Source organism: Trichomycterus rosablanca, chromosome 6 (genome assembly GCF_030014385.1).
Source record: "Trichomycterus rosablanca isolate fTriRos1 chromosome 6, fTriRos1.hap1, whole genome shotgun sequence".
Taxonomy (NCBI): Eukaryota; Metazoa; Chordata; class Actinopteri; order Siluriformes; family Trichomycteridae; genus Trichomycterus; species Trichomycterus rosablanca.
In genome coordinates, this window is record NC_085993.1 from 35,123,683 (window position 1) to 35,149,374 (window position 25,692).

The 25,692-nt window shown below is 38.8% G+C and overlaps 1 protein-coding gene across 3 annotated transcripts in view; it reads right to left on the minus strand.

The window, feature by feature from the left end:
* kalrnb (kalirin RhoGEF kinase b) overlaps positions 1–25,692 on the minus strand; it is a 159,914-nt gene that overhangs the window by 13,389 nt on the left and 120,833 nt on the right. For 2 of the 3 annotated variants that reach the window (XM_062997761.1, XM_062997762.1), the window contains 5 exons: positions 19,190–19,436; positions 4,135–4,412; positions 1,704–1,817; positions 450–556; positions 235–301 (listed from right to left, as the gene is read on the minus strand). In XM_062997761.1, the coding sequence (XP_062853831.1) occupies positions 235–301; positions 450–556; positions 1,704–1,817; positions 4,135–4,412; positions 19,190–19,436 (813 nt within the window). Of the gene's footprint in view, positions 1–234; positions 302–449; positions 557–1,703; positions 1,818–4,134; positions 4,413–16,475; positions 16,509–19,189; positions 19,437–25,692 lie in introns of those variants that run through there. The other variant, XM_062997763.1, reaches the window with a different exon arrangement.

Sequence of the window (25,692 nt, forward strand, 5' to 3'; positions counted from 1 at the left end):
TAAGATACATGTGCAAGTGATGAATGTCAACTGATCTGTACACCATATGTTAAATTACTTTAAATAAATTGCTTCTAAAAATGATCTCTATAACTTTCATTTAAACCCTAACCGTATTTAACGCTAATGTCATGTATAGCCTGCACATGTCCTACTAATTATTTACAGATTCATTCTACTTGATTAGTTCAGAACAGTGAAATAGTGCCATGCTTCCTTTTTGTTTTTACTTACATCCACTACTATTCCCAGGTTCTGCACATAGTCTTTCTCGGTTTGTACCATTTCATCCACCACAAACCTGCACAAAAAGAAGTGCTTCTTAACACTCCATCTCCTACACACTCCTTTACACACCATTCATACATTACACACATACGTATACAGCCGTGTTGAGTGTAACCCCTTCACCTTACATATATACAGACACATTTCAGGTAGTCTCTTACATGCGTCCTCTCAGTGCTTTGTTCTTTTTCTCTGTTTCTGGGTCTCTGGGTGTTTGGTCCGATGTTCCTACACTGCCAAACGCTGTGAAAGATCCAGGCTCTGGACTCTTAAGATAAATGAGGGAAAAAAGCATCAACTTACTATTAGCGGTGTAACACTACAGCTGCATTTTACATCATAGGCTTTTTAACATAGCAAAACAAAACCATTCTATTGTCAGTAAGAAAATTCAAATGTTCATCTTTTCTGATGTAATAAAATGATTGCACACATAGCACTTACTCCAAACATCCACCATACAAACCACATTGGCATTTTTCAATAAAGCACTACAAGGCCAAACCCAAAACTGAATGCCAGGGACTTTCAATCTCTCAGACAACAATGCATCAAAAACTGCCCTCTTTTGTGAATCTTTTCATATGGGCTTGCAAATCATTGTATTAGTCTATTTTTAATGAGCACAAAAACAATAAACATTCTTTACTGACAAAGTTGAAACGTGTGTCGACATTTGAAAAGTCGACCTGGCAGATTTTTGATATTTATGAAAATTTTGGACATAATAACAATACAAATTTGGATTCTCTCCATTATAAAGTTTATAATTTACTATCTGTAATAGTATGGGTGACATACAATGGCACATATGTAAGGGCAGCATTCATTCTAAATATTATTTACATGTATTCTAACAACATTTGCTGTCTGCTAGACATCAAATGTGATGCCCATGCTTATTTCAATACAACTGCCAAAAATGTTAAAATCAGAGAGTTCAGATCCTAGACTGGCATGCCTGCAGTCCAGACCTGATTCTCATATAAATTCTGTGCTTCATTATAAATTACAAAATGTTCCTAAGGAATAAAATAGTGTTGGATACATGTTTATTTATACAGTTTTAATAATTGTTACAAGGGCAAGTAATTAACAATCTAGATAAAACATAGTGTCGTTTCTTGAGCCTCTACAATATATGACAAACTATATGTACACCTGGCAATGAGCTTGTATCCTCACTTGTATGACCATTTGGTGATAAAAAGAACAAAGGTCTGGCTTGCAATTAACATTCAAATTGATTTCCAAATTGTTCAACTGGGCACATTGAGGTAAGAGCACATTACTGTTAGTAATGGGTATGTCCGCAACACCTGGACACAAAAGTGTGTTCCCATAGTTTTGGTCATAGTGTAAATAATATGAAAGAATAAAATAATAAAACAAAGTAGGCATTATTAGTGGTGTACCTTGTCCTCCTGAGCAGAGGGATCTTTAATGATCTCCATTGGGGGTGGCAGAGGGGTGTGTGGCTCGTCTTCTGCTTCGTCCTCTCCTCCACTGTTCACTCCTCTTCTTCCTCTCTGCAGGGTCAGAGAGGGAACATAGGTCTTATTAAGCATATATAATCATCAGTCATCTGAGGGTATCTAAATGTAAAAAATATCTGCCTAAACATATGTTTGATGTTAGTCCACCTCTATAATTAGGGCTGGACGATATGGATAAAATATATATCACGATATAACTCCTAATTTCGGTCGATACGATATAATTCCGATATCGATATGAATAATACAAATGTCAGAAAAACTGCCAAGAACACAAAAATTGGATGGCTGTACCTGCAAACCTCTTTTCTGGTTTCTGGCAAGAAATACAAGCTGAATACACCACTGAATTAGTCCTTCATCTCTTATCAGCTATTTCATCTGACTGGATGCTCGTTCACTCACAGCTGTTGAACTCATTTAGCCGCTAATATCCACCGTGTTGCAGCGTGGTGTAATCGGAGCGGTAACACTGAGCACTGGCTTCATGCCTGTGGCGTTCGTCAACACGCACTGACGTAATATATATCGATCAAAATTGTTTAAAAATCATATCACCGTTATTGAAACATTTTCTATCGCGATATATATCGTTATTGAATTATTGTCCAGCACTATCTATAATAATAATAAGTTTAAGTTATATAGCGCCTTTCACATACCCAAGGATACTTTACAATGTAGATATTAAAGGTCCACCTCTAATTTTACTGAACACCCAACTTACAGTGCCTTGCAAAAGTATTCAGCCCCCTTGAACTTTTCAACCTTTTGCCACATTTCAGGCTTCAAACATAACGATATGAAATTGTAATTTTTTGTGAAGAATCAACAACAAGTGGGACACAATCGTGAAGTAGAACGAAATTTATTGGATATTTTAAACTTTTTTTAGAAATAAAAAACTAAAAAGTGGGGCGTGCAATATTATTCAGCCCCTTTACTTTCAGTGCAGCAAACTCACTCCAGAAGTTCAGTGAGGATCTCTGAATGATCCAATGTTGACCTAAATGACTGATGGTGATAAATAGAATCCACCTGTGTGTAATCAAGTCTCCGTATAAATGCACCTGCTCTGTGACAGTCTCAGAGTTCTGTTTAAAGCGCAGAGAGCATCATGAAGACCAAGGAACACACCAGGCAGGTCCGAGATACTGTTGTGGAGAAGTTTAAAGCCGGATTTGGATACAAAAAGATTTCCCAAGCTTTAAACATCTCAAGGAGCACTGTGCAAGCGATCATATTGAAATGGAAGGAGTATCAGACCACTGCAAATCTACCAAGACCCGGCCGTCCCTCTAAACTTTCAGCTCAAACAAGGAGAAGACTGATCAGAGATGCAGCCAAGAGGCCCATGATCACTCTGAATGAACTGCAGAGATCTACAGCTGAGGTGGGAGACTCTGTCCATAGGACACAATCAGTCGTACACTGCACAAATCTGGCCTTTATGGAAGAGTGGCAAGAAGAAAGCCATTTCTCAAAGATATCTATAAAAAGTCACCTGGGAGACACACCAAACATGTGGAAGAAGGTGCTCTGGTCAGATGAAACCAAAATCGAACTTTTTGGCCACAATGCAAAACGTTATGTTTGGCGTAAAAGCAACACAGCTCATCACCCTGAACACACCATCCCCACTGTCAAACATGGTGGTGGCAGCATCATGGTTTGGGCCTGCTTTTCTTCAGCAGGGACAGGGTGGTTAAAATTGATGGGAAGATGGATGGAGCCAAATACAGGACCATTCTGGAAGAAAACCTGTTGCAGTCTGCAAAAGACCTGAGACTGGGACGGAGATTTATCTTCCAACAAGACAATGATCCAAAACATAAAGCAAAATCTACAATGGAATGGTTCACAAATAAACGTATCCAGGTGTTAGAATGGCCAAGTCAAAGTCCAGACCTGAATCCCATCGAGAATCTGTGGAAAGAGCTGAAAACTGCTGTTCACAAACGCTCTCCATCCAACCTCACTGAGCTCGAGCTGTTTTGCAAGGAAGAATGGGCAAAAATTTCTGTCTCTCGATGTGCAAAACTGATAGAGACATACCCCAAGTGACTTGCAGCTGTAATCGCAGCAAAAGGTGGCGCTACAAAGTATTAACGCAAGGGGGCTGAATAATATTGCACGCCCCACTTTTCAGTTTTTTATTTCTAAAAAAAGTTTAAAATATCCAATTAATTTCGTTCCACTTCACGATTGTGTCCCACTTGTTGTTGATTCTTCACAAAAAATTACAATTTCATATCGTTATGTTTGAAGCCTGAAATGTGGCAAAAGGTTGAAAAGTTCAAGGGGGCCGAATACTTTTGCAAGGCACTGTATGTGGAAATGCATAACTTACGTCCTCAGCGCTGTCCTCGTGCTGACTCCCTAGGTCAACGCTCTTGCGGCCGTCTCGTTTTCTCTGCTTGTTGTTTGGTTTCTTGGTGTTAGCGTTGTCTCCCTTGCCGTGACTGAGTCGTCGAACAGGACTTGTGAGCCACTTCTTCAGTGTGTTTCCTGTCGTTCCTGAGCGTTTGGGACCTGGTGAGCTGCTCGGTAGAGAGCTCAAAGATGTCTGAGGCTGGAGTGATGCCACAGACTCCGACTTCACTTCTGAGCTACCCACTGGGTAATTCTCTACAACACAGAGTACAGGACGAATGAAACAAAAGAAAGAGAATATACTTTAGAGCGAGGAATACAAAACAAGTATTCAGTCAGTTTTGTTTTTGCTATTTAATATAGTTCCAGTGTATATACAGTGTATCACAAAAGTGAGTACACCCCTCACATTTCTGCAAATATTTCATTATATCTTTTCATGGGACAACACTATAGACATAAAACTTGGATATAACTTAGAGTAGTCAGTGTACAACTTGTATAGCAGTGTAGATTTACTGTCTTCTGAAAATAACTCAACACACAGCCATTAATGTCTAAATAGCTGGCAACATAAGTGAGTACACCCCACAGTGAACATGTCCAAATTGTGCCCAAATGTGTCGTTGTCCCTCCCTGGTGTCATGTGTCAAGGTCCCAGGTGTAAATGGGGAGCAGGGCTGTTAAATTTGGTGTTTTGGGTACAATTCTCTCATACTGGCCACTGGATATTCAACATGGCACCTCATGGCAAAGAACTCTCTGAGGATGTGAGAAATAGAATTGTTGCTCTCCACAAAGATGGCCTGGGCTATAAGAAGATTGCTAACACCCTGAAACTGAGCTACAGCATGGTGGCCAAGGTCATACAGCGGTTTTCCAGGACAGGTTCCACTCGGAACAGGCTTCGCCAGGGTCGACCGAAGAAGTTGAGTCCACGTGTTCGGCGTCATATCCAGAGGTTGGCTTTAAAAAATAGACACATGAGTGCTGCCAGCATTGCTGCAGAGGTTGAAGACGTGGGAGGTCAGCCTGTCAGTGCTCAGACCATACGCCGCACACTGCAACAACTCGGTCTGCATGGTCATCATCCCAGAAGGAAGCTGACGCACAAGAAAGCCAGCAAACAGTTTGCTGAAGACAAGCAGTCCAAGAACATGGATTACTGGAATGCCCTGTGGTCTGACGAGACCAAGATAAACTTGTTTGGCTCAGATGGTGTCCAGCATGTGTGGCGGCGCCCTGGTGAGAAGTACCAAGACAACTGTATCTTGCCTACAGTCAAGCATGGTGGTGGTAGCATCATGGTCTTGGGCTGCATGAGTGTTGCTGGCACTGCGGAGCTGCAGTTAATTGAGGGAAACATGAATTCCAACATGTACTGTGACATTCTGAAACAGAGCATGATCCCCTCCCTTCGAAAACTGGGCCTCATGGCAGTTTTCAAACAGGATAACGACCCCAAACACAACCTCCAAGATGACAACTGCCTTGCTGAGGAAGCTGAAGGTAAAGGTGATGGACTAAACCCAATTGAGCACCTGTGGCGCATCCTCAAGTGGAAGGTGGAGGAGTTCAAGGTGTCTAACATCCACCAGCTCCGTGATGTCATCATGGAGGAGTGGAAGAGGATTCCAGTAGCAACCTGTGCAGCTCTGGTGAATTCCATGCCCAGGAGGGTTAAGGCAGTGCTGGATAATAATGGTGGTCACACAAAATATTGACACTTTGGGCACAATTTGGACATGTTCACTGTGGGGTGTACTCACTTATGTTGCCAGCCATTTAGACATTAATGGCTGTGTGTTGAGTTATTTTCAGAAGACAGTAAATCTACACTGCTATACAAGTTGTACACTGACTACTCTAAGTTATATCCAAGTTTTATTTCTATAGTGTTGTCCCATGAAAAGATATAATAAAATATTTGCAGAAATGTGAGGAGTGTACTCACTTTTGTGATACACTGTAGATACTTTAAATTTACATAGAGAATGGCTTTTGACTTTGTATGCAGTTACAAGTAGAAATGACATGACATAATGAACAAGGAAAAAACTATTTAGACACTATATAAAACAACATGTAAAGCTTAGATACAAAAAAGATATTAATGCTGCTAATAAAAATAGATTTTTCTGCACTTGTTTTCATTAAAAAAGATAAAGCCACTAAACATCCCTCAGTACAACTGGTTTAATAATCTGCAAATAGATGTGTAGTACTTCTTGTAACCACTATTCTTCCCCTAACAATTTTGCAACAAGATTCACTACATGTTTCTAGACTGAGATTAAGTAGGTTGGACATAATCCAATAAAGCATTATAATGTGGGCCTGCTACTCCTGCAAATAATGCATGTCATCAATAGACACATTAATAGTTATGTACCAGGACCAAGTAATGTACTCTGGAGATTGAGATTTAAATAAGTCAACAACTGCAACTATAATGCCAAAATAATTTAGTGTCTGCATAGTCTGGTCAACATAAATTAAACCTGAATTAAAACAAATTAAAAGATAATGAACAGCTTTTTTTATTTGTTTTTTGTTTTTTTATGTGTAGTTAAACCAACGGTGCAGTGTTCTTGTTTTTTACATCTACATTGCTCCATGTGCTCGTGCACACAAACACAGACACCCCTGAGTCCACACAAACTTACAGTCAGAGCAAGGTATACAATTATTCTCAGTACTACAGTAATAAACTACTTTGCCAAACTATCATTGGTCTTAATCACAGACAACATTAACCTAGCACTGTCAACTTCAAGACTCTGTCCACCCTTTCCAGCCTGAAAAGCTGGATCACACATTACCTGAGGGAATGTTCTTTCCAGGTGTTATAAAGGAAATCTACATCTGCTCTATTCAAACTCTTAACTGGAATCCAACAGCTTCAAGTTCAATTCGATCCTCTGCTCTTTTCCCTATCCAAGCTTTCGAGCTATAAGCCAGGATGTGTTCAAATAATAAAAACCATTAACAAACAAACACAGCAAAACCAAGATTACAGTGATTACAGTAATCACAGAAAATCTAATCCAGACAGCGTGAACAAGTATAGCTGTCCCTCATACATAAATGTTTAAAGAGGAAATGTCTAAGATAAAAAAATAAGACTTCTAACCAATGGATGACAAGTGTCCACGAAAGTGTAAAATCCAATAGTCCAAAATTCAGAAGTCCAAAGCGACACTATATTTTTGACACACTCCTCAGCTTCTTCAGTAGGACTGAAAGTGAGAACATGCAGCTGACAGACACACAAAAGATTGGTTGCTAAACACAGCCAAACCGGACCAACCTGATCTTCATAATGCTGCTTATAGTCATTCCTAACTTCAGGGCATTCCAACATACCAGAGAAACATGTGACTCAATGAATATTTTTACATTCATAGAGAACTGAAACTGTGCCAGAGGCAAACTTATTTATACACCACAAGCATTCTATTTTAAATCAACAGCATAATCTCAGGGTAGGAACTGGTGGTGACATTTCTAAACATATTTTAAACATATTGTATTCCTAAGATTTTCTAGTTTCACTTCAGTTAGGGGCGGCACAGTGGCTAAGTGTGTAGCACTGTCGCCTCACAGCAAGAAGGTCCTGGTTTCGATCCCCAGGTGGGGTGGTCCGGGTCCTTTCTGTGTGGAGTTTGCATGTTCTCCCCGTGCCTGTGTGGGTTTACTCCAGGTGCTCGGGTTTCCTCCCACAGTCCAAAAACATGCAAGTGAGGTGAATTGGAGATACAAAATTGTTCAAGACTGTGTTCGATATAACCTTGAGAAGTGATGAACCTTGTGTAACGAGTAACTACCGTTTCTGTCATGAATGTAACCAAAGAGTGTAAAACATGACATTAAAATCCTAATAAACAAACAAACAAACTTCAGTTAGGGTTTTTTTTTCTGATTTTTCTGGCAAATTCACACAAATAAATAATAAATAAAAAATCAGAGCCTAATCACCAGTTTTTTTTTCTTTGTGTATGCTTGACTGGCCCACTTGCAGTTCAGATCTGTCTCCTATATCAAATTTTTTTTAAATTTAACAATGTCATTGAAAATGCTGAAAATCTTTTCTTTGTCCTTTTGTCTGTTTGTTAAAAATTCAAATGAATTAACAAATTACAGATTTAATTTTAATGCATTTTTACCAAGTGCCCCAGTGTTTCTGGAAATGATTTCTTTTCTCAATACAGTTAATCATGTAGAAAAAATATTTCCTCTTAACACATTATTGCAAGACCAGTAAGAAAATGAGGTTTGTACATTTATTAATAGGATTTTGATGTCATGTTTTACACACTTTGGTTACATTCATGACAGAAACGGTAGTTACTCGTTACACAAGGTTCATCAGTACATGGACAATTTTGTATTTTCAATTCACCTCACTTGCATGTCTTTGGACTGTGGGAGGAAACCGGAGCTCCCAGAGGAAACCCATGCAGACATGGGGAGAACATGCAAACTCCACACAGAAAGGACCCGGACCGCCCCACCTGGGGATTGAACCCAGGACCTGTGAGTCGACAGTGCTACCCACTGAGCCACCGTGCCACCCCAGGTTTGAAAAAGATTGTAAATCTCTCTCTGTGTTTTAAATCTGTAATAGAGATTAGAGATGGGAAAAGGTGACACTTAACATCTTATACTAGTTAATGTTGTTATGCTAAGTTCAGAATACTAAGCCATGCAAAAACAAGGAGAAAAAAGAAAAGAATCAAGGTGAAGGAGTGGATTTTGCTTTGTGGCCAGCAGGGATTGTCTTTTCTGCAGAGAGATTTAGAGGTAAATAAATATTTTTTTTGCAATTTGCAAATACTGTAAAGCGTGTGTGCTGATTTAAAGTCGCCGACAGGCCCAGATATTCAACATCCAAATATTTTTCTTGAGTCTGCGAGCAATCGACGAGCTGCTTGAATCGTGTTGTTGAACAGTTCACACACAGCGATCTAGAGTCGATTTTCGAGCCCCGAGCGACAGCTAATTTGCCTCCGAGCTGGCACATCTAGCGGTGACCAGTCGACAAGCGAAAATCAGGGTAAAAATCGTGAAATGTGAACTAGGCATTAGAAAAAGCTTAAATATACCGACTACATCTTCATTAATTATGATTAGTATGTTAAGTTAGCACTTATTTAAAATCTACATTCTGAAAGTTGAACTGGTTGTGCTCATGGTGTCTATTTTACTGTTCTACATTGCTGACATGTTCAACATTGTTACTTCTCTTTTCTTTAAATAAAATATAAAGACATGTTGATATGAAACTTTGTTATGTGTTATATAATTTGATGTGATGCTATAAGTTTCTTGGAGATTCCATTTCAAAAACTAGTGGTGTTATAATAGAATGACCTCTATGCGATCTTTCCAGCCACACCAACATGGCTTTGAAGTATGTTTGTGCCCATTTACTCAAAAGAGCATTTATATGCATGGGCACTGAGGTTGGTCAAGAAAGCCATAATTGATGTTCCAGTTCATACAAAGCTATTGGGTGGGGCTGAGGTCAGGGCTCTGTGCTGACCACTGGGGTTTATTTAAACCAAGCTTTTCTTCATGTCTTTATAGACCTTGCTTTGTGCACAGTAGCACGGTAATGTTGATACAGAAAGGTTCCTTAATTGTTGCTGCAATACTGGAAGCATTTAATTTCCTTTAATCCTAAATAATTTCACACACCTGTCAGCAACTGTTGTGGCTAAAACACATGAATTCAAATACTTTTGTCCATATAGTGTATCAACCAATCTTTCTTCTAGATGTTTTTGGGATGTAGGAGGAAAGCAAAGTAGCCGGAGAAAAACCCACACGGATATCAGAAAAACATGACATGAACAGTGATAATGATCTAACCTAGATACAAAGGACCTATGTTGTTTTGCAGCGCACAGTCTATTTTTACAAAGATGCTCATCATATTTAACAAACATTGCATTGTTAAGTCACATTCTATGTAAAAACTACACAATCTCAAAGCAACACAACACATGCCTATCAGCATCATAAATACAAGGTACGTCGTACCTGTCCCCGCACAACAGCAGATTTTCCTTAGAATCCAACCGAAACATGCTCCGTTACAACATAACCTCCCACTCCGCATGCTGCCCTTCTTAACACATGGTCAGTAAAACTTACAGAGAAGAGGGATGAAAGGATGGACAGGTTAAGGTGCAGTTTAAACCATATAAACAGAGGGTCTGTCTGGGAGCGAAGTTTAGTATGCCCTACTCTATCCGGCACAGAGGAGGGACGGGGCGGAGAGTCAGAGAGACATAGAGACTGAGTGAGAGACACCCAGAGTGAGTAAGGGGAACAGAACGAGAGAAAGTGTGTGTGGCAGCAAAGGACTGACGCCATGAAATAGTCATATTCACATCAAGTTACTGATCAGCCGATGTAATTTTACACCTACTAGCACAACCTCCTTTGAAATCACAGACATTATACAAAAGACATATGTAAAAACAGCAGGAAGAGACGAGAACTTGAGAAGGTGTGGGGGCGTGTGTTCTAATAAGCACAACTCAGGACTGCATTCTGCAGTGTCCCACTTTAGGAAGGGAGCATCATCACCCTTAGCTAACCACTTTGCAGTATCATAAAGACCCAATTTTTACAGAGCTATAGGAGACCGTGCAAGATGTACTGAACTAAACGTCATTTCTTTCAGGTGCTTTGTATTATATATAAAACTGAAGCGTAAGCCTAAATGCACACTTCACATTGCACATTTAACATTGCTGAATTAGGTTAAAGTCAAAAATTTAATGTTTATCACGGCTGTTTTGGGATTTTAATTATTTGCAGCTGGTTTTTGTGACTGAATAATTATCAAATAATTGAGTTCTGTCATAAGTTTGTTGTAGATTTTCTAAAAAATATGCTGGGTCTAGAATGTACAGGGAGCAATTTAATTATTTATTAGATGGTATAGAGAATTCTTAAATGTTATTATGCTTTGTGCCATGGCTTCCTAATTCCTTATTAGTGAGTATGATTGAACAAAGCTGGCAAATTCTCTGTGTCCAAATAAATAGGGCTTATCTGATTGCACCTATTGAAATGAACTGATCTATTTTAAGGTTTAAATTTCACATGTGCAGAAATTATATTTCTCCTGATCAGATGTAATCCAAGAACCATCAAACTACTGCTGGAGCATGGGGTGACACTGTCAACTGTCAAACTAGCTTTACATAAAAAAAAAAAAAGTATAACATATGCCAATCATTCAGTCACAGAAAACAGAAAATCTAAAAATCCCAAGTCATGACATCCAAGTCATATATTGGCCATGTGAATTGCACTTTTGCAAATTGAATTTTTGTCCATTCTTGCTTGATACCAGACTTCAGCTGCCTAACAGTCTGTGGTTGCCATTGTTTGATTCTCTACTTCATGCTACACCATACATTTTCAATAGGAGACAGACCTTGACTGCAGGCAGGTCAGTCAAACACACACATTTTGTGTTTGTGAAGCCACACTGTCGTAGCGTGTATAGAATAAAGCCTTGCATCTTCTTGCTGAAATAAACATGAACTTCCCAAGAAAAAAAAAAACGTTGCCTTAATGACAGCATGTGTCTCTAAAATCCTAATATATGCCTTCTCGTCAATGGTACCTTTACACATAGGCAAATCACCCATGCCAGGGGCATTGAAACACCCCCCATATCATGACAGATTGGCTTTTATACCTTCACTCCTAAAAGTATGGATGGGTTTTTTTCATCACAAAGGACTGTTTTTCCTGAAAACAAGCTTTGTACAGCTTTCTCTTTTTGTAATGGTATATCAGGTTGCATTTCCTGATGCAGCGGTAGACTTTGATGAGTAAAATAGTTTTTTAACTTCACCATGTGGCTATATTGTTTACAGACGCATGATGGTTTCTCATGCAATACTGTCTGAGAGCTCAAAGATTGTGCACATTTAGCAGTACTTAGTAAAATAAATTATTAAAAATCTTGCATTAAGAAAAGATATCCAATGTTTTCAATGATCCACTTCTCTGTATTTTGTAAATAAAGATTCTTGTTTTTACTGCATTTCACATTATGTCCTAAATTTTTTGGACACAGGGTTTGTAAATTCAATGTATTTATTGTAAACTTAAACACTGTGTTAAATTACACAAGTTTGCTCTGACTCTCAAAACCAGCTCTGTACCAGTTATATGTGGATCACAACCTAGTTACATTCAGTACGACTGAAAGCTTAGTCTCCAAAACTTGTAGTGCAAATCAAAAGTATCACATGCCTAGTTACAAGTCACAAGCAGTGGGAGTATTACAACATGTGTTTAAAAATATGTTTGTGGCTTGTGTTTCTGAGGCTTTAATTTTTGTCAATTTATTGTTAGCATACCTGTAATTACTGTGAGTTGATGTGATCGGTGTAAAAATAACACTGGAGTAGAGTTTGGTGATATTGCACAATGAAAACCGAGCAGTTTGTATCACAAACACATCATGCTAACTGTCAAGCAAAGTAGTGGAGGGGTGATGATTTGGACTTGTTTTGCAGCCACAGGTCTCAGAAAACTTGCAGTGATGGACTCCAATTTATACAGACAAATGTGAGTTTATCTTTCTAGCAGCTGAATTCACTCATGCCATTAACCTCTGAAAAACCTCTAAATAGCTAAAAAAGAAAAAGTCAACGTCCAGATTTCAACGCAATGTTATTGTCAACTAGTTCAATAGCCTATAGCTACAAGTTTGACATTTAAGTACATAAATAAGTCTCAATAAACTATATTTACAAAAAACTATTAAAAATACAAAACCTTCATTCCAAACAAATGGGACAATATCTAAAATATATATTCTGAAAAAGGTTTTATTTAAATGGTTTACATAGGAAAGCATAGGATTTAATTTAGTGTTTCAAATTCTTACAAGAGCATGTGAACCACTCATTCAGGAAGTCACAAAAGGACCCAGACAAACATTTAATGCCCAGTTCACACTACACGATTTTTGCCCTGATTTTCGCTAGTGATCAAGGTCGATGCTAGATGTGGCGGCTCAGAGGCAACTGGGCAATCGCTTGGGGATCAAAAGTCGTCTCTCGATAGCTATGTGTGAACTGTTCAACAACTCGATCTGAGCGGCTTGCAAACTTAAGAAAAATATCTAGCATGTTAAATATCTTGACCAGTCTGCGACTCTAAATCGTGTAGTGTGAAAAGTGTTGTGAGCAGGTTGCCAGTGGCAGCGAGTGCTATGTCGAAGCCACTAGTCTCGCTCGACTTGATCCTCCACCCAGAACTCGAGGAAGACAAGCATCAAGGCTCTTCTCTGTACTGGCACCCAAGTGGTGGAATGAACTTCCTCTGTCTATCTGAACATATGAATCTCTTGCCATCTTTAAAAAACAATTAAAAACTCACCTCTTTACTAAGCACTCAAGCTGACTTGTACTTACTAACACTCTTATTCCTTTCTTTTTCATTAAAAAAACAAAAACAAAACAACACTTTGGTTCTAACAGGTTTTAGCAGATTTGTGTTCTTGGACTGTTGTTTACTTAGACTAGAGTAATGAAATGTTTACTATAGAAGCACTTCTGTACGTCGCTCTGGATAAGAGCGTCTGCTAAATGCCGTAAATGTAAATGAAGTACAGCCAATGAGAACGCAAGATACAGGGCGAGGGGAAACCCGGGGGAGGAGTGTAAAAACCGGGACAGGGGCATAATATAGTTTCTATCACAATACATCTGCACACACACAACCTGTACAGTATTTGTGATGTTATCGTCCATGCCAAACCATAATACCCACGCTGCATTGCAAAAAATATTTATTAACATCCAACTCACTACAGAAAAGATAATCCCTGCTGGTCACGTAGCCAAATCCACTCGGATTCATTTATTTTTCCTACTTGCTTTTACGCTACGCTCAAACAACATTGATCGCTCGCTTCTTGTTGACATTTTTGGACATGTTTTATTAAACCCCTCATCATTTCTCTTGTGTGTTTTCGTGACAAAACATAGTTTGGGAGACCAGACAGACTCGTCTGTGATTCCTCCTGGTGATAGATCGTGTAGTGTGTGACCCCCTGTCGCCGATTAGTCGTGTAGCGTGAAAACCACAACGACTTAAAAGACTCCCGATTGCAAGAGATCCAGTTGCGTAGTGTGAACTGTACAACAATCTGATGGCTCCGAAAGTCGTGTAGTGTAAACTTGGCATAAGGAACTGCAGGCCTTGCTTGCTTTAAAGCAGGGGTGTCAAACTCACGGCCCGCGGGCCAGATCCGGCCCGCCACGTCATTTTATGTGGCCCGCGAGAGCTTAAGAGATTGTTGTGATGGTTCGAGTCGTTACAGAGACGCATGTATAATTTAATGGGACACCTACGCCTTTAAGAGACAACCGTGACATCGTAGTCATGGCAACTAACTTTGACCTCGCTGAGAAGTCATGTGACTTTTACAGCAAAAGAACGCGGGTAGTAATGTAAACAATAATAATAAATATAAATAATTATCTTGCAGTATAATACCAAAGCATCGTCTGTAAGTAGTGACGTTTATATTCTCAATTGTTAGTAAATGTTTAGTGAGTATATCACAGCGTTTTAGTTACAAATTTACCGTAATTAAATACTGTTGTTACCGTTACTATAGCAATTAGTATCTTTACACTAAATGCTAACTCGTTAGCGCTATTTTACGTTTGGTTAAATCTCATATTGTACCAGATGTAACACTTGACTACAGCTGTGTGCTTGTACTGTATTAAGTTCTTTATTGTTTGTATTTTTACTTCATTCTGGTGCACACAGTGTATCACACAGCTGGGAAGTAAATAAAACCGACTGTATTTTAAAGAGAGCTGTCTGTCTGTCTGTCTGTCTGTCTGTCTGTCTAGCTGAGCAAGGGGGATAAACTATTAGTGAGGGCAGAACAATTGTCTTAAAATACACTGTAAAATCCTACATTAACTGCATCTCTCAAAATGCATGCTGATTTTGTGACCTGCACAATGACACATCCCGCCAGTAGATGATGTTAAGAAATATTTACACATAATCCCAAAATGTACAAGAAGATAATTAAGAAAATTAAGCAGAAGGAGGAAATGTAATGAAAATGAAAACAAGTTTGTGCTTCAGGTAGAGAAACCGGTGCGTCTCTTGTGTTATGAGGTCGTGTCTGTGGTAAAGGAGGACAATATAAATGCAGAATTTAGCCTCCAAGAAAAACAACAGACTGCAATCACAGCAGGATACGTTACAATCGGCCCTTTGAGGGCCACAATAATGTTAATGTGGCCCTCGGTGAAAATGAGTTTGACACCCCTGCTTTAAAGGAATCATTTTTTAGAAAGAAATGGGTGCTTTTAATGGTTATGTCCCTGTGAGGTGATCACTATCTGTAGTTATGCTACAATCAGTTCTTTATAAAATGATTCTTTTAACATTTGTCTTTGATTTCTTAAACGTTTGTCTGGGTTCATTTGAGAATTCCTGGATGAGTGTTTTTCCTTAAAAACATTATTTACAAGCTGCAGTTTTGTGGCCTCAGGTGTTTTATATAAAGGTTTGATAGATCTGACTGTCATCATAATATAACTATTTAGGAAAGAAGCAAAAACTTATGATTTTTTTAAAAATAGGCCGGTGCTCTGTTAATTCTGTATTGGGCTTGTTGTGTAGTTTGTGAAAGGTGTTATTATCCAAATTATCCAAAAAAGCCCATAATAAAACTGACTAAAGTACAGTCACTCAGTACAGATGAGCATATCAGTGCAGTAGAGCTGGTTGTTGCCACGGTAACTTTAGCTATGTGATTTCAGTGAAATGAGTGCAAGCTAGCTAACAAGCTAACCTGACAGGATTTTTAAGAAAAAAATAAACTTATAAATGTGTACATAATCAATTTAAATACCTTATAGTAAAAATAACAGTTAAGACTAACAAATGTGTTGCTAACAAAAATGGTGGTGGTGCTTTGATATAGTTTGACTCCTGAGGTAATTAATTAGCATGTAGCAACAGTTAGCTCATTATTTGGTACTTAACATGTAAAATGTATTTAATAAAACCCAGATAAAAAAATACAAATGAGATATAAGTCGTTCATGCTATAGGACTGGAAGCGGGACTAAAATGCTAATGATTACTAAACTTCACCAGTCACAATTGTGTTAGTTTAACAAGCAACAAGAGAAAAAAATAGTTTTATTCATAAAAATATTTAAATAAATGATTAAAACCAGTTTTCTAGTTAGAAATATTAATAGTTAATCACAAAAACTAATTTAACAATGTTCTTACCTCTGCAGTGCACTCTGAAACTGCTAAAATGAAGCTGCTTTTTAAAGCTCTCACTACATACTCCTGTTGACTGTCAAAATGACTTTACAAAGTAATGCACACTACTTTAAGAAACAGTCTGTGGTTTAGGACACAGCCATCACTTCATTACTTTTCTTTATTGTTTTTTTTTAATAATTTTTTTTACACACTTTTACTTTTACTTTCGATACATTTGCAAACATTCCTTTATTTATATTCACATTATAATTTAAGTTTTGTTTTATAGTAAATGTTGGTTTGGTTTCAGGGACAGGACATGTTAGCTAATCTCTACCATTGTGTCAGCTCTGTGAGCATTAAAAATCTGTTGTTATTATAAAAGTTTAAGTGTACATTATTAGCACCAGTTATTTTAAGCTTTCGCAACTTAACCATGGTTTATTCAGTGTTCCCTGATGTAAAATTATGTTGCAAGTTCACACTACATACAGTACAGAATTTAAATTAATTACCTAGAAGTTTCTTTCACCACTTGTCATTATTTTTTTTTGAGGAATCAGTGTAATTTAAGAAACAGATAATTTGGGTTCAGTGAACTGAAAGCTGAATCGTCGAGTGTACATGTTTTGATACAGTGTATTTAGTTAAAAGTACCTCAAGAGAAGTAAAATTCTGCTACTACAGGATCAGCTCCATATAAATGGCCAGAATTTGGGTGTTTACTGGCCACAGACTTTTTGCCATATACTGTACTTGTGTCATTAGCTTGCTTTGGTCACTTCCTTCTTTCCTCTCCAGCAATTGATTAACTCAGCATCTTAATAAATCAGTGGTTGTGCCACTATAAATGTAAATTATTTTAAAACAAAATCTGATTTATATCCATTGCAGGAAATTAGTAGCTGGGTTATATAACTGCTTTTTCAACCCACTTCAAACAACTAATCTAAACCACCAGCCATCCGCAATTACCTAAAGTAAAACAACTAATGCCAAGTTCAAACTACACAACTTTCCAAGTCGTCAGATCGCTGTACAGTTCACACTACACGACTGGATCTCTTGTAATCGGGAGTCTTTCAAGTCGGTGTGTATTTCACGCTACATGACTGATCGGCGGTAGGGGGTTTCACACTACACGATCTATCAACAACTGGAATCGCAGGCGAATCTCTGGTCTCCCAAACTATGTTCTGTCACGAAAACAAACGCGAGAAGTGATGAAAGGTTTAACGATACCACGTTCAAAAATGCACGACAACAAGTAGCGAGTGATCAAAGTTTGTGCGCTGATGTGCAGCATAAAATCAAAAAGTAAAAATAAATGAATCTGAGTGGATTTGGCTACATGAACAGCATGGATTGTTCTATAGTGAGTTGGAGGTTAATAAATATTTTTGCAATGCAATGTTGGTGTTATGTTTTGTAGAGAACGACCAGGTCAGAAATACTGTATAAAACTTGTGTGTGCCGATGTATTCTGATATAAACTATATTATGCCCCTGTCCCACCTTTTTACAACTCCTCCCCTTCATTTCCCCTCACACCGTATCTTGCGTTCGCATTGGCTGTTCGACATAGCACTCATTGCCAGTCGGGCAACTCAGATTCAGATATCTGACATGCTAGAAATCTCGCTTTGGTCGCCGAGTGCTCGGTGAGCCGCTCGGATCGAGTTGTTGGGTAGTTCACACATAACGACTGAGAGCTGAGTTTCGATCGCCGAGTGAACGCTGAGTTGCTCCCGAGCCAAATCTAGTGCCGACCAGTCGGCGAGCGAAAATCAGGGCAAAAATCGTGTAGTATGAACTAGGCATAAGAAAACTCTTTGGCATCTGACACTGCCTGATGAAACATCATTACTTTGGGCTAACAAGGGCTGACTAGTGCCAACACATTTAGCCAACATTATTTAATGGCAACCGACTGCTGCCTTGATGTATCAGGGCCTTACACAACACAGACATTAAGACAGTGGCTAAATGCATGCCAGTTTTTACACTGTAGCTAGAACTCATGATAGACATGAAGAGCTGCTTTTACTCTTTAGAGGACCACATCACATGAGTGTGAGCTAATATAGTGTCAGCCAGCACAAGAGACTCTTCATTAGGATCAAAAGCACAAAAGGAAACAGTCACCGTCATTACAGCCATCATCATCAGCTCCCATGAGTCTCCTGATCTGTTAATTAATGAGCCCATCTCATAATTCTTTTTCCAGTGAGCACAGCAAAAAGACAGATTACTATTATGTTCTTTCAAGCTTATAATGAAAACAAACCTAAACAAATTTTATAAGATTTATGCAAAAGCAAGCTATATAAAGAGTGACAGCAATGTTGTTAATTAATAGGCTGGTAAATGTAGTAAATTGAAGGGTAAAACCATGTTGGCCTAAATACATCTGAGCAAATGCTGCCTGTTTGTTTCCCTAACTTTATGTAACCCCCTAAAAATAATGTTCTTTCAATTCAGCATAAGTGGATGGCTACAGCGTTTAAAACAAGTCCCATTATCTTCTTAAATACAAAATGTCTTAGTGGAATTATCATCCTGCTTTCTCCATGTTCTGTTAAAATTAAAACAACAGTTAGTAGCAATTTTGTCATAATGACTAAACTAAATTAAGCACTTGTGTTTTTGCTAAGCTCTCAGGGAAAAACACCTCAGGTCCCTTTTGTGTAACATCATATTCTGTTTAATGTCTGTGTGTTTCTGTTCAGCCCTACCTTTGCCGGAGGGTAGGAAGCAGTCCATGTCGACACTGCTGCGTGAGTGGGAAACAGATAGGGTGCTGCTGGGTATGAGTCCCTCCTGAGGAGGTGAGCGCTCAGTTGTCCTGACCAAACACCAGCCAGGCCGCTCACTTGATCGCTCCAACACCTCCACCGTCTGCCCAGAGTGGACACTCAGCTCACACGATGAACATGCCACAAAGTCTTGTAGCACCACAGTGTGCTCACAGCCCCCAGAGAGCTGCAAAACCAATCAAAGTAACATTTAGATGAGAAATTAAAGACAAAAAACATATACACAAGCACCCTCATTCCAAAAGCTACAGCATTATCAAAAAAAGGATGGAGAGTGTGAGAAAGCAGATTAATGCAACCTAATCATTTGAAAAAGTGCAATAAAATATATGCATTCAGCAACAGCATTAAAATATGCAGAGGAAAATTAAGAACATCTGGGTTTTAATACGTTTTGGGAATTGTCTAAGAATTTTTTCATTTCAGGCAACATACAATTCATTTAGAAGACTTAACAACCCTTGTTTGATACCTTAATTTGATATGTATGTTTTGGCTGCATTATTTGGCATAGAGACATATGGGCTGAAAGAATATGGTGGCCAAGTGACTTCAGCTTGCTGTGTGAACAAGACAAGGACGACATCATAAAACAGCTGTAAAAAAGGGACTAAATTCATATTACAGAATAAATTACAAACAGATCTATTAGTTTAAAAAAATCAACTAGAAGATCTTCAAGAGCCAAATAGTTGGTGTCCGAATTACAGGTGCATAAAAAATGTATAAAGAAAAGTCTCAAAAGTTAAGGCAGTGTTTGTCAAATATATGCAAACAGTATTATCATGGAGAAACAGTGTTCACAAGTGAACGCTTACTGATGTTAATAGACATCCTCTTCATAATATAGTTACTAAGTGCACACGTCCACAAAAATATTCACATAATCTTATGCCAAGTTCACACTACACGACTTTCAAGTTGTTCAGATCTCTGTACAGTTCACACTACACAACTGGATCTCTTGTAATCGGGAGTCTTTTATGTCATTGTGGTTTTCACACTACACGACTGATCGGTGATGGGGGTCACACACTACACGATCTATCACCAGGAGGAATTGCAGACCAGTCTGTCTGGTCTCCCAAATAACGTTTTGTCACGAAAGCACACACGAGAAGTGACGAGGGGTTTAATGATACCATGTCCAAAAATGCACGTCAACAAGAAGCGAGCGATCAAAGTTGTTTGTGCGCTGATGTGTAGCGTTAAAAATCAAGTAGGAAGCCGCTCAGGTGGCGCAGCGGTAAAAAGAGACGCGCTGCAACCAGGGCTGGATTCTGAGAACGTGGTATCGAATCCAGCCTTGCTTTACCGGTTCGAAGCTGAGTGGCTATATGAGCAACGATTGGCCGGTTGCTCATATGGGGGGTGGGACAAAGAACCGGATGTGGGTCTCTCTCTGTCAGAATGCGATTGCGTTCTCTGCCGGCTGATTGGAGGCGCTTACACAGAGATGGGAGAGGGTGCCCTTAGGGTGTGTCTCTCCGCATGCAACGCTAGGTGGCGCCAAACTCGTCAATGTGTGGGTGGCAAAGATGCATCTGGCTGCTGATCGTGTTTCGGAGGGGATACGGGTTAGCTTCAATCACCTCCGTCAGGGCAGGGTTCGGCATAGACAGAGAGGAAGCACGATGCTAATTGAACAATTGGATGCGCTAAAAGGGGAGAAAAAGGGGTAAAAAAAATAAATAAATCAATCAAGTAGGAAAAATAAATGAATCAGAGTGGATTAGGCTATGCGACCAGCAGGGATTAACTGTTCTGTAGTGAGTTGGAGGTTAATAAATATTTTAGTTATAGTTTGGTGTGGATGATAACATCACAAATACTGTAAGCTTTTGTGTGTGCCGATGTATTGTGATAGAAACTATATTATGCCTATGTCCCACGTTTTTACAGCTCCTCCCCTGGGTTTCCCCTCATCCCATATCTTGCATTCTCATTGGCTGGAGTTCGACATAGCACTCGCTGCCACTCGCAACGCCTTTCACACTACACGGTTTTGACTTGCCAAGCGGTCCAGATAGTTAACATGCTAGATAGAGTCTGTGAGCTCTCGGCGAGCAATTGGTGAGCCGCTCGGAACGAGTCGTTGAACAGTTCACACATAGCGATCGAGAGCCGAGTTTCGGTCCCTGAGCGAACGCAGAGTTGCCTCAGAGCTGGTATATCTAGCGGTGACCTGTTGGCGAGCGAAAATCAGGGCAAAAATCATGTAGTGTGAACTAGGCATAACAAGCACCTTTGTGAGTCAGTTTCAACAATAATAAAATGTTTAGTTCAGTAGGTGAATAATTCTAGTATGAGCAGTGATAATCAAATCATCAGATCTTATGTGCCAGTATTCTAAAATGTGAATCCGCCATACTTCTATAGCTATGACCAGACCAAAAACATGATTGAGCCTTTTTGTGAAATTCTATAGAGTACATATTGAAAACTAGATCTCCATCTTTGTACATTTTCAAAGAACCTGGATGATTTTTTGGAAAAATGATCCAACATCCAACAAGAAACCATTCAGCAATTGTAAGGAATGTGTGTTCTTTATTGTTGAGCAGAAATAAAGTACTATTTAAACATTTTCTGAAACTTCTGTGCAGCAAGGAGTTGTGGTGCTGTTATAAAATAAAAGCATTTTGTGGCCCACGCCACAGTGACCATGTTAAATATACAGCATGTCAGAACGGCTGCCTGCATGAATCAATCAGTGTGGAAAAGGAGAAAGGAAAAGTCTGGTTTATACAGCTGCGAAGGTTTTGTCCTCAATAGCAGACTCGCCCTTAACCTCTGTATCCTGCCTATCCCTAAACCTGAACTTTGACCCATGCCCCATGGTGTTGTGTTGTAGTTCAGGGAAATGTAACTGATATGACCGACACTTGGCTTTCCTCTGTGTTCTCCTCATGCAGATGCAGATTTATGTCTGTATGTATATAAACCTTCACTAGCCCAGATTAAAAACAGTGGATCAGTGTTATGGTACTGTTCTATTGATCGACATGTTGAGGGTTTAAGCCCAACCACCTGAAAGATGCCACTGATCTGTATAAGGCCCTTAACCTTTAACATCTGTCAGATGGTTTTTGTCAAAAAGATTTTAGATGATGGACACTCCATGAATGTCAATTTTGTGAAGCAATTTCACTATATACGGGCAGCATGGTGGCTCGGTGGGTAGCACAGTCACCTCACAGCAGGAAGGTCCTGGGTTTGACTCCCAGGTGGAACGGTCCGGGTCCTTTCTGTGTGGAGTTTTCATGATCTCTACGTGTCTGTGTGGGTTTCTTCCGGGAGCTTCGGTTTCCCTCCCACAGTCCAAAGACATGCTAGTGAGGTGAACTGGAGATATAAATTGTCAATGACTGGCACCCAGGTGGCGTAGCAGGATGTTCCGCTAGCTCACCAGCACCCCGGTTCGAATCTCGGCTCTGCTACCGGTCTGCTGGGCGGCATCTAGCGGGACAAAAAAATTGCTGGGTGGGGAATTGACCTGACTAAGTGGGTGGGGTCTTCAAACACTGTGCAAGGACCCAGGTTAGCAGACCGAGGCGCCTGTGCAGAAGGAGGAGCCTCATGTGCGAATCCACCGAAGCACTGGCATAAAAAAGGTGCACGCGTCGGTGGAGGCGAGAGCAGCAATATACCCTTCTCAAACACAATCAGGGATCCCTCAGCAGCGGAAGACAAATTGACTACACTAAATTGGGAGAAAAAGGAAGAAAATGCATAAATAAATAGAAAACTAGAGTAATTGTCCGTGACTGAACTTAAACTGATGAATCTTGTGTAACCAAAAACTACCTGTCCTGTCATGAATGTAACCAAAGAGTGTAAAATGTGACATCCTAATAAAAATAAAAATTAAACTAGGTCACTATATACAGTTTTTTATTTAGAATGGTTTAGAGAACATTCCTGTAGTTATTTTTTTGAGGCTACATTTATCTATCATCTATTACTCTCAGTGAACTTTGATTTGGGACTGTTGTTTCGCTTTGCTGATGCTATTTGTTAATGTATTACATAAGCTGTCATAACTGTTTCAGTTGAATTTTTTGATGGATCCATCTGCAGTTGTGGTATTAATAATATGCCCTCTTTGGAGCTTTATTTGTATTGTGTTGCTTTGAAATTTTGTATCAAAGTGCTAATTATAACATACTGTTCATTGGTAATGAACTTTGTCGAACTCACTTTGTGTTTCTGTACTGTAACTGTGATTTGAACTCTTCATTGTCCAGATTTGTATTTTATTTTGTTCACTAGCTGAACAGTAGACCCTTGACTTACGAATTTAATTGGTTCCGAAGGGCTGTTCTTAAGTCAAAATGTTCGTTAGTTAAACCTATTTTTCCCATAAGAAATAATGTAAATAGAATTAAACCGTGCCAGACCTCCCAAACCACCTCCTTACCTAACCTTTCTAATGTCTTAGATGTTTTTTGTTAGTATAAATACAAGTATATTTTCCCTTAAATTTTAAATTATAGAATAGACATTCCTGTAATAAACAATAATAAACAATACACAGTAGTACTGTACATAAAAAACACACACCACATTTCAGTACAGTATGTGTGCTTTACTATACACCATAATACATTTCCTTCCTTTTTTTTTTTTTAATAAAATGTATCTACCAGAAACAACAATAACTCTCATATTTCTCTATTATTCCCTTCTTTATTTCAATAGTGTTGTATTTTGTAATTGCACGAAAGAAAGAATACTTTACTCAGTGACTTCCTTCTTCTCTCTCACTCACTGTCCCTTCTCTCTGATACACAGTGACAGCTACTGGCAGGAGTAATTATATGTAAACAAATGTAATAGATTTTTTCATTTTCTTAACACTACGATTTTTCTGCACATTCTTTGAGGCCATTTTAATATTGAATTTTACAAAATATAAAGAAAACACCGAAAAAAACACAATATATATTTATATATAGAGAGAGAGAGAAAGAGAGAGAGAACTTGTTCGTGACGTCACATACGGTTCGTAATCCGAAATTTGTTCATACATTAAGTTGAAAAAGATCGTTCGTAACCCAAAATGTTCGTATGGTAAACCGTTCGTAACTCAAGGGTCTACTGTACATTTATCTTGATGGCAGCCTATACAGTACGTGAGGTTATTTACTCCTTTTTTCCTACATGTGCTCACTGTCAGAACACAGAATGCAGTGTGATAATACATTCTGGCAAAATTCCCAGAGAAGTGAGAGTAGTGGAACAGAAAAAAATTATGTTTGAGAATGATATGGGGGAGGAGATGGAAGAGGAGGAGAGGAACACCCTCCTCGTGGGAGCATACTGTGATTCCCATTATAATCTGTTACAGCTGGTCAGGAATCCCCATCACAAGGAAAAAAAATGAATCCTTAAAATGGAGCCAATTTACAGATGTGCTTTAATAAATAAATGGATTATGTATGGATGGATTGCTTAAAATCATATCCTACAACAACAAAAAGAAATAAATATAACGCTCTTCTGTGCTTATATAATGCTTTAATAATAAATGACATCAATAGGTCTGTATCATTATGCTCAGTGTTATGTAATGCTGTATGTTATAATATGCTGTTATCTGATAAAGTTTCAGGCTTTACCAATATCTAGGACTGACCAAACATTGTGAGTAGAGCCGAGACTCTGAGACTGCCACTCCCTTCTGAGATAATACAGTCCAAGTGTGAGCTCATGTTTAGTGTGTACAATACTCACAGTCTACACACACAAAAGCTGTACTGTTTCTACTAGCTGTGTCACAAAATAAGTTATTAAACAAGAAGATTTAACAAGGTACATGTTAAAAACGTTCAAACACTAGTGTTATGAGAGATTTGTTCACTTCCATTCTGTACATCTCAACACCAACACATGATGACATGGTCTGACAGATTGTAGGTTTTCTGTGATACTGTGACAGCTGGTCAATGAGAATTTGTGTTACACTGTACTACCTCTTTCCTAAAAAAACCCTCAGATGTATAAACAAAAATACTTTGTGCATAGAGTCAAAATCATGCTATGAGACATGCAATGGGTGTAGCTAAAACGCTTACACTTAATATTTAAGAGGAATGTTATTTATTAGGATTTTAATGTCATATTTTATACTTTGGTTACATTCATGACACAAGATATTCAATACACAAGATTCATCAGTTCAAGTGTTTTTAATGCCAAACACAGTCATGGACAATTTTGTATCTCCAATTCACCTCACTTGCATGTCTTTTTTTTTTTTTTTTTTTTTTTTTTTTTTTTTTTTGCCATTTTCTCCCCTTTTTCTCCCCCTTTAGCGCATCCAATTGCCCATTTTGCATCACACACCCTCTCTGCTTCTGCCGATCCCTGCCCTGACCGAGGAGGAGATCCAAGCTAACCCACATCCCCTCCGACACGTG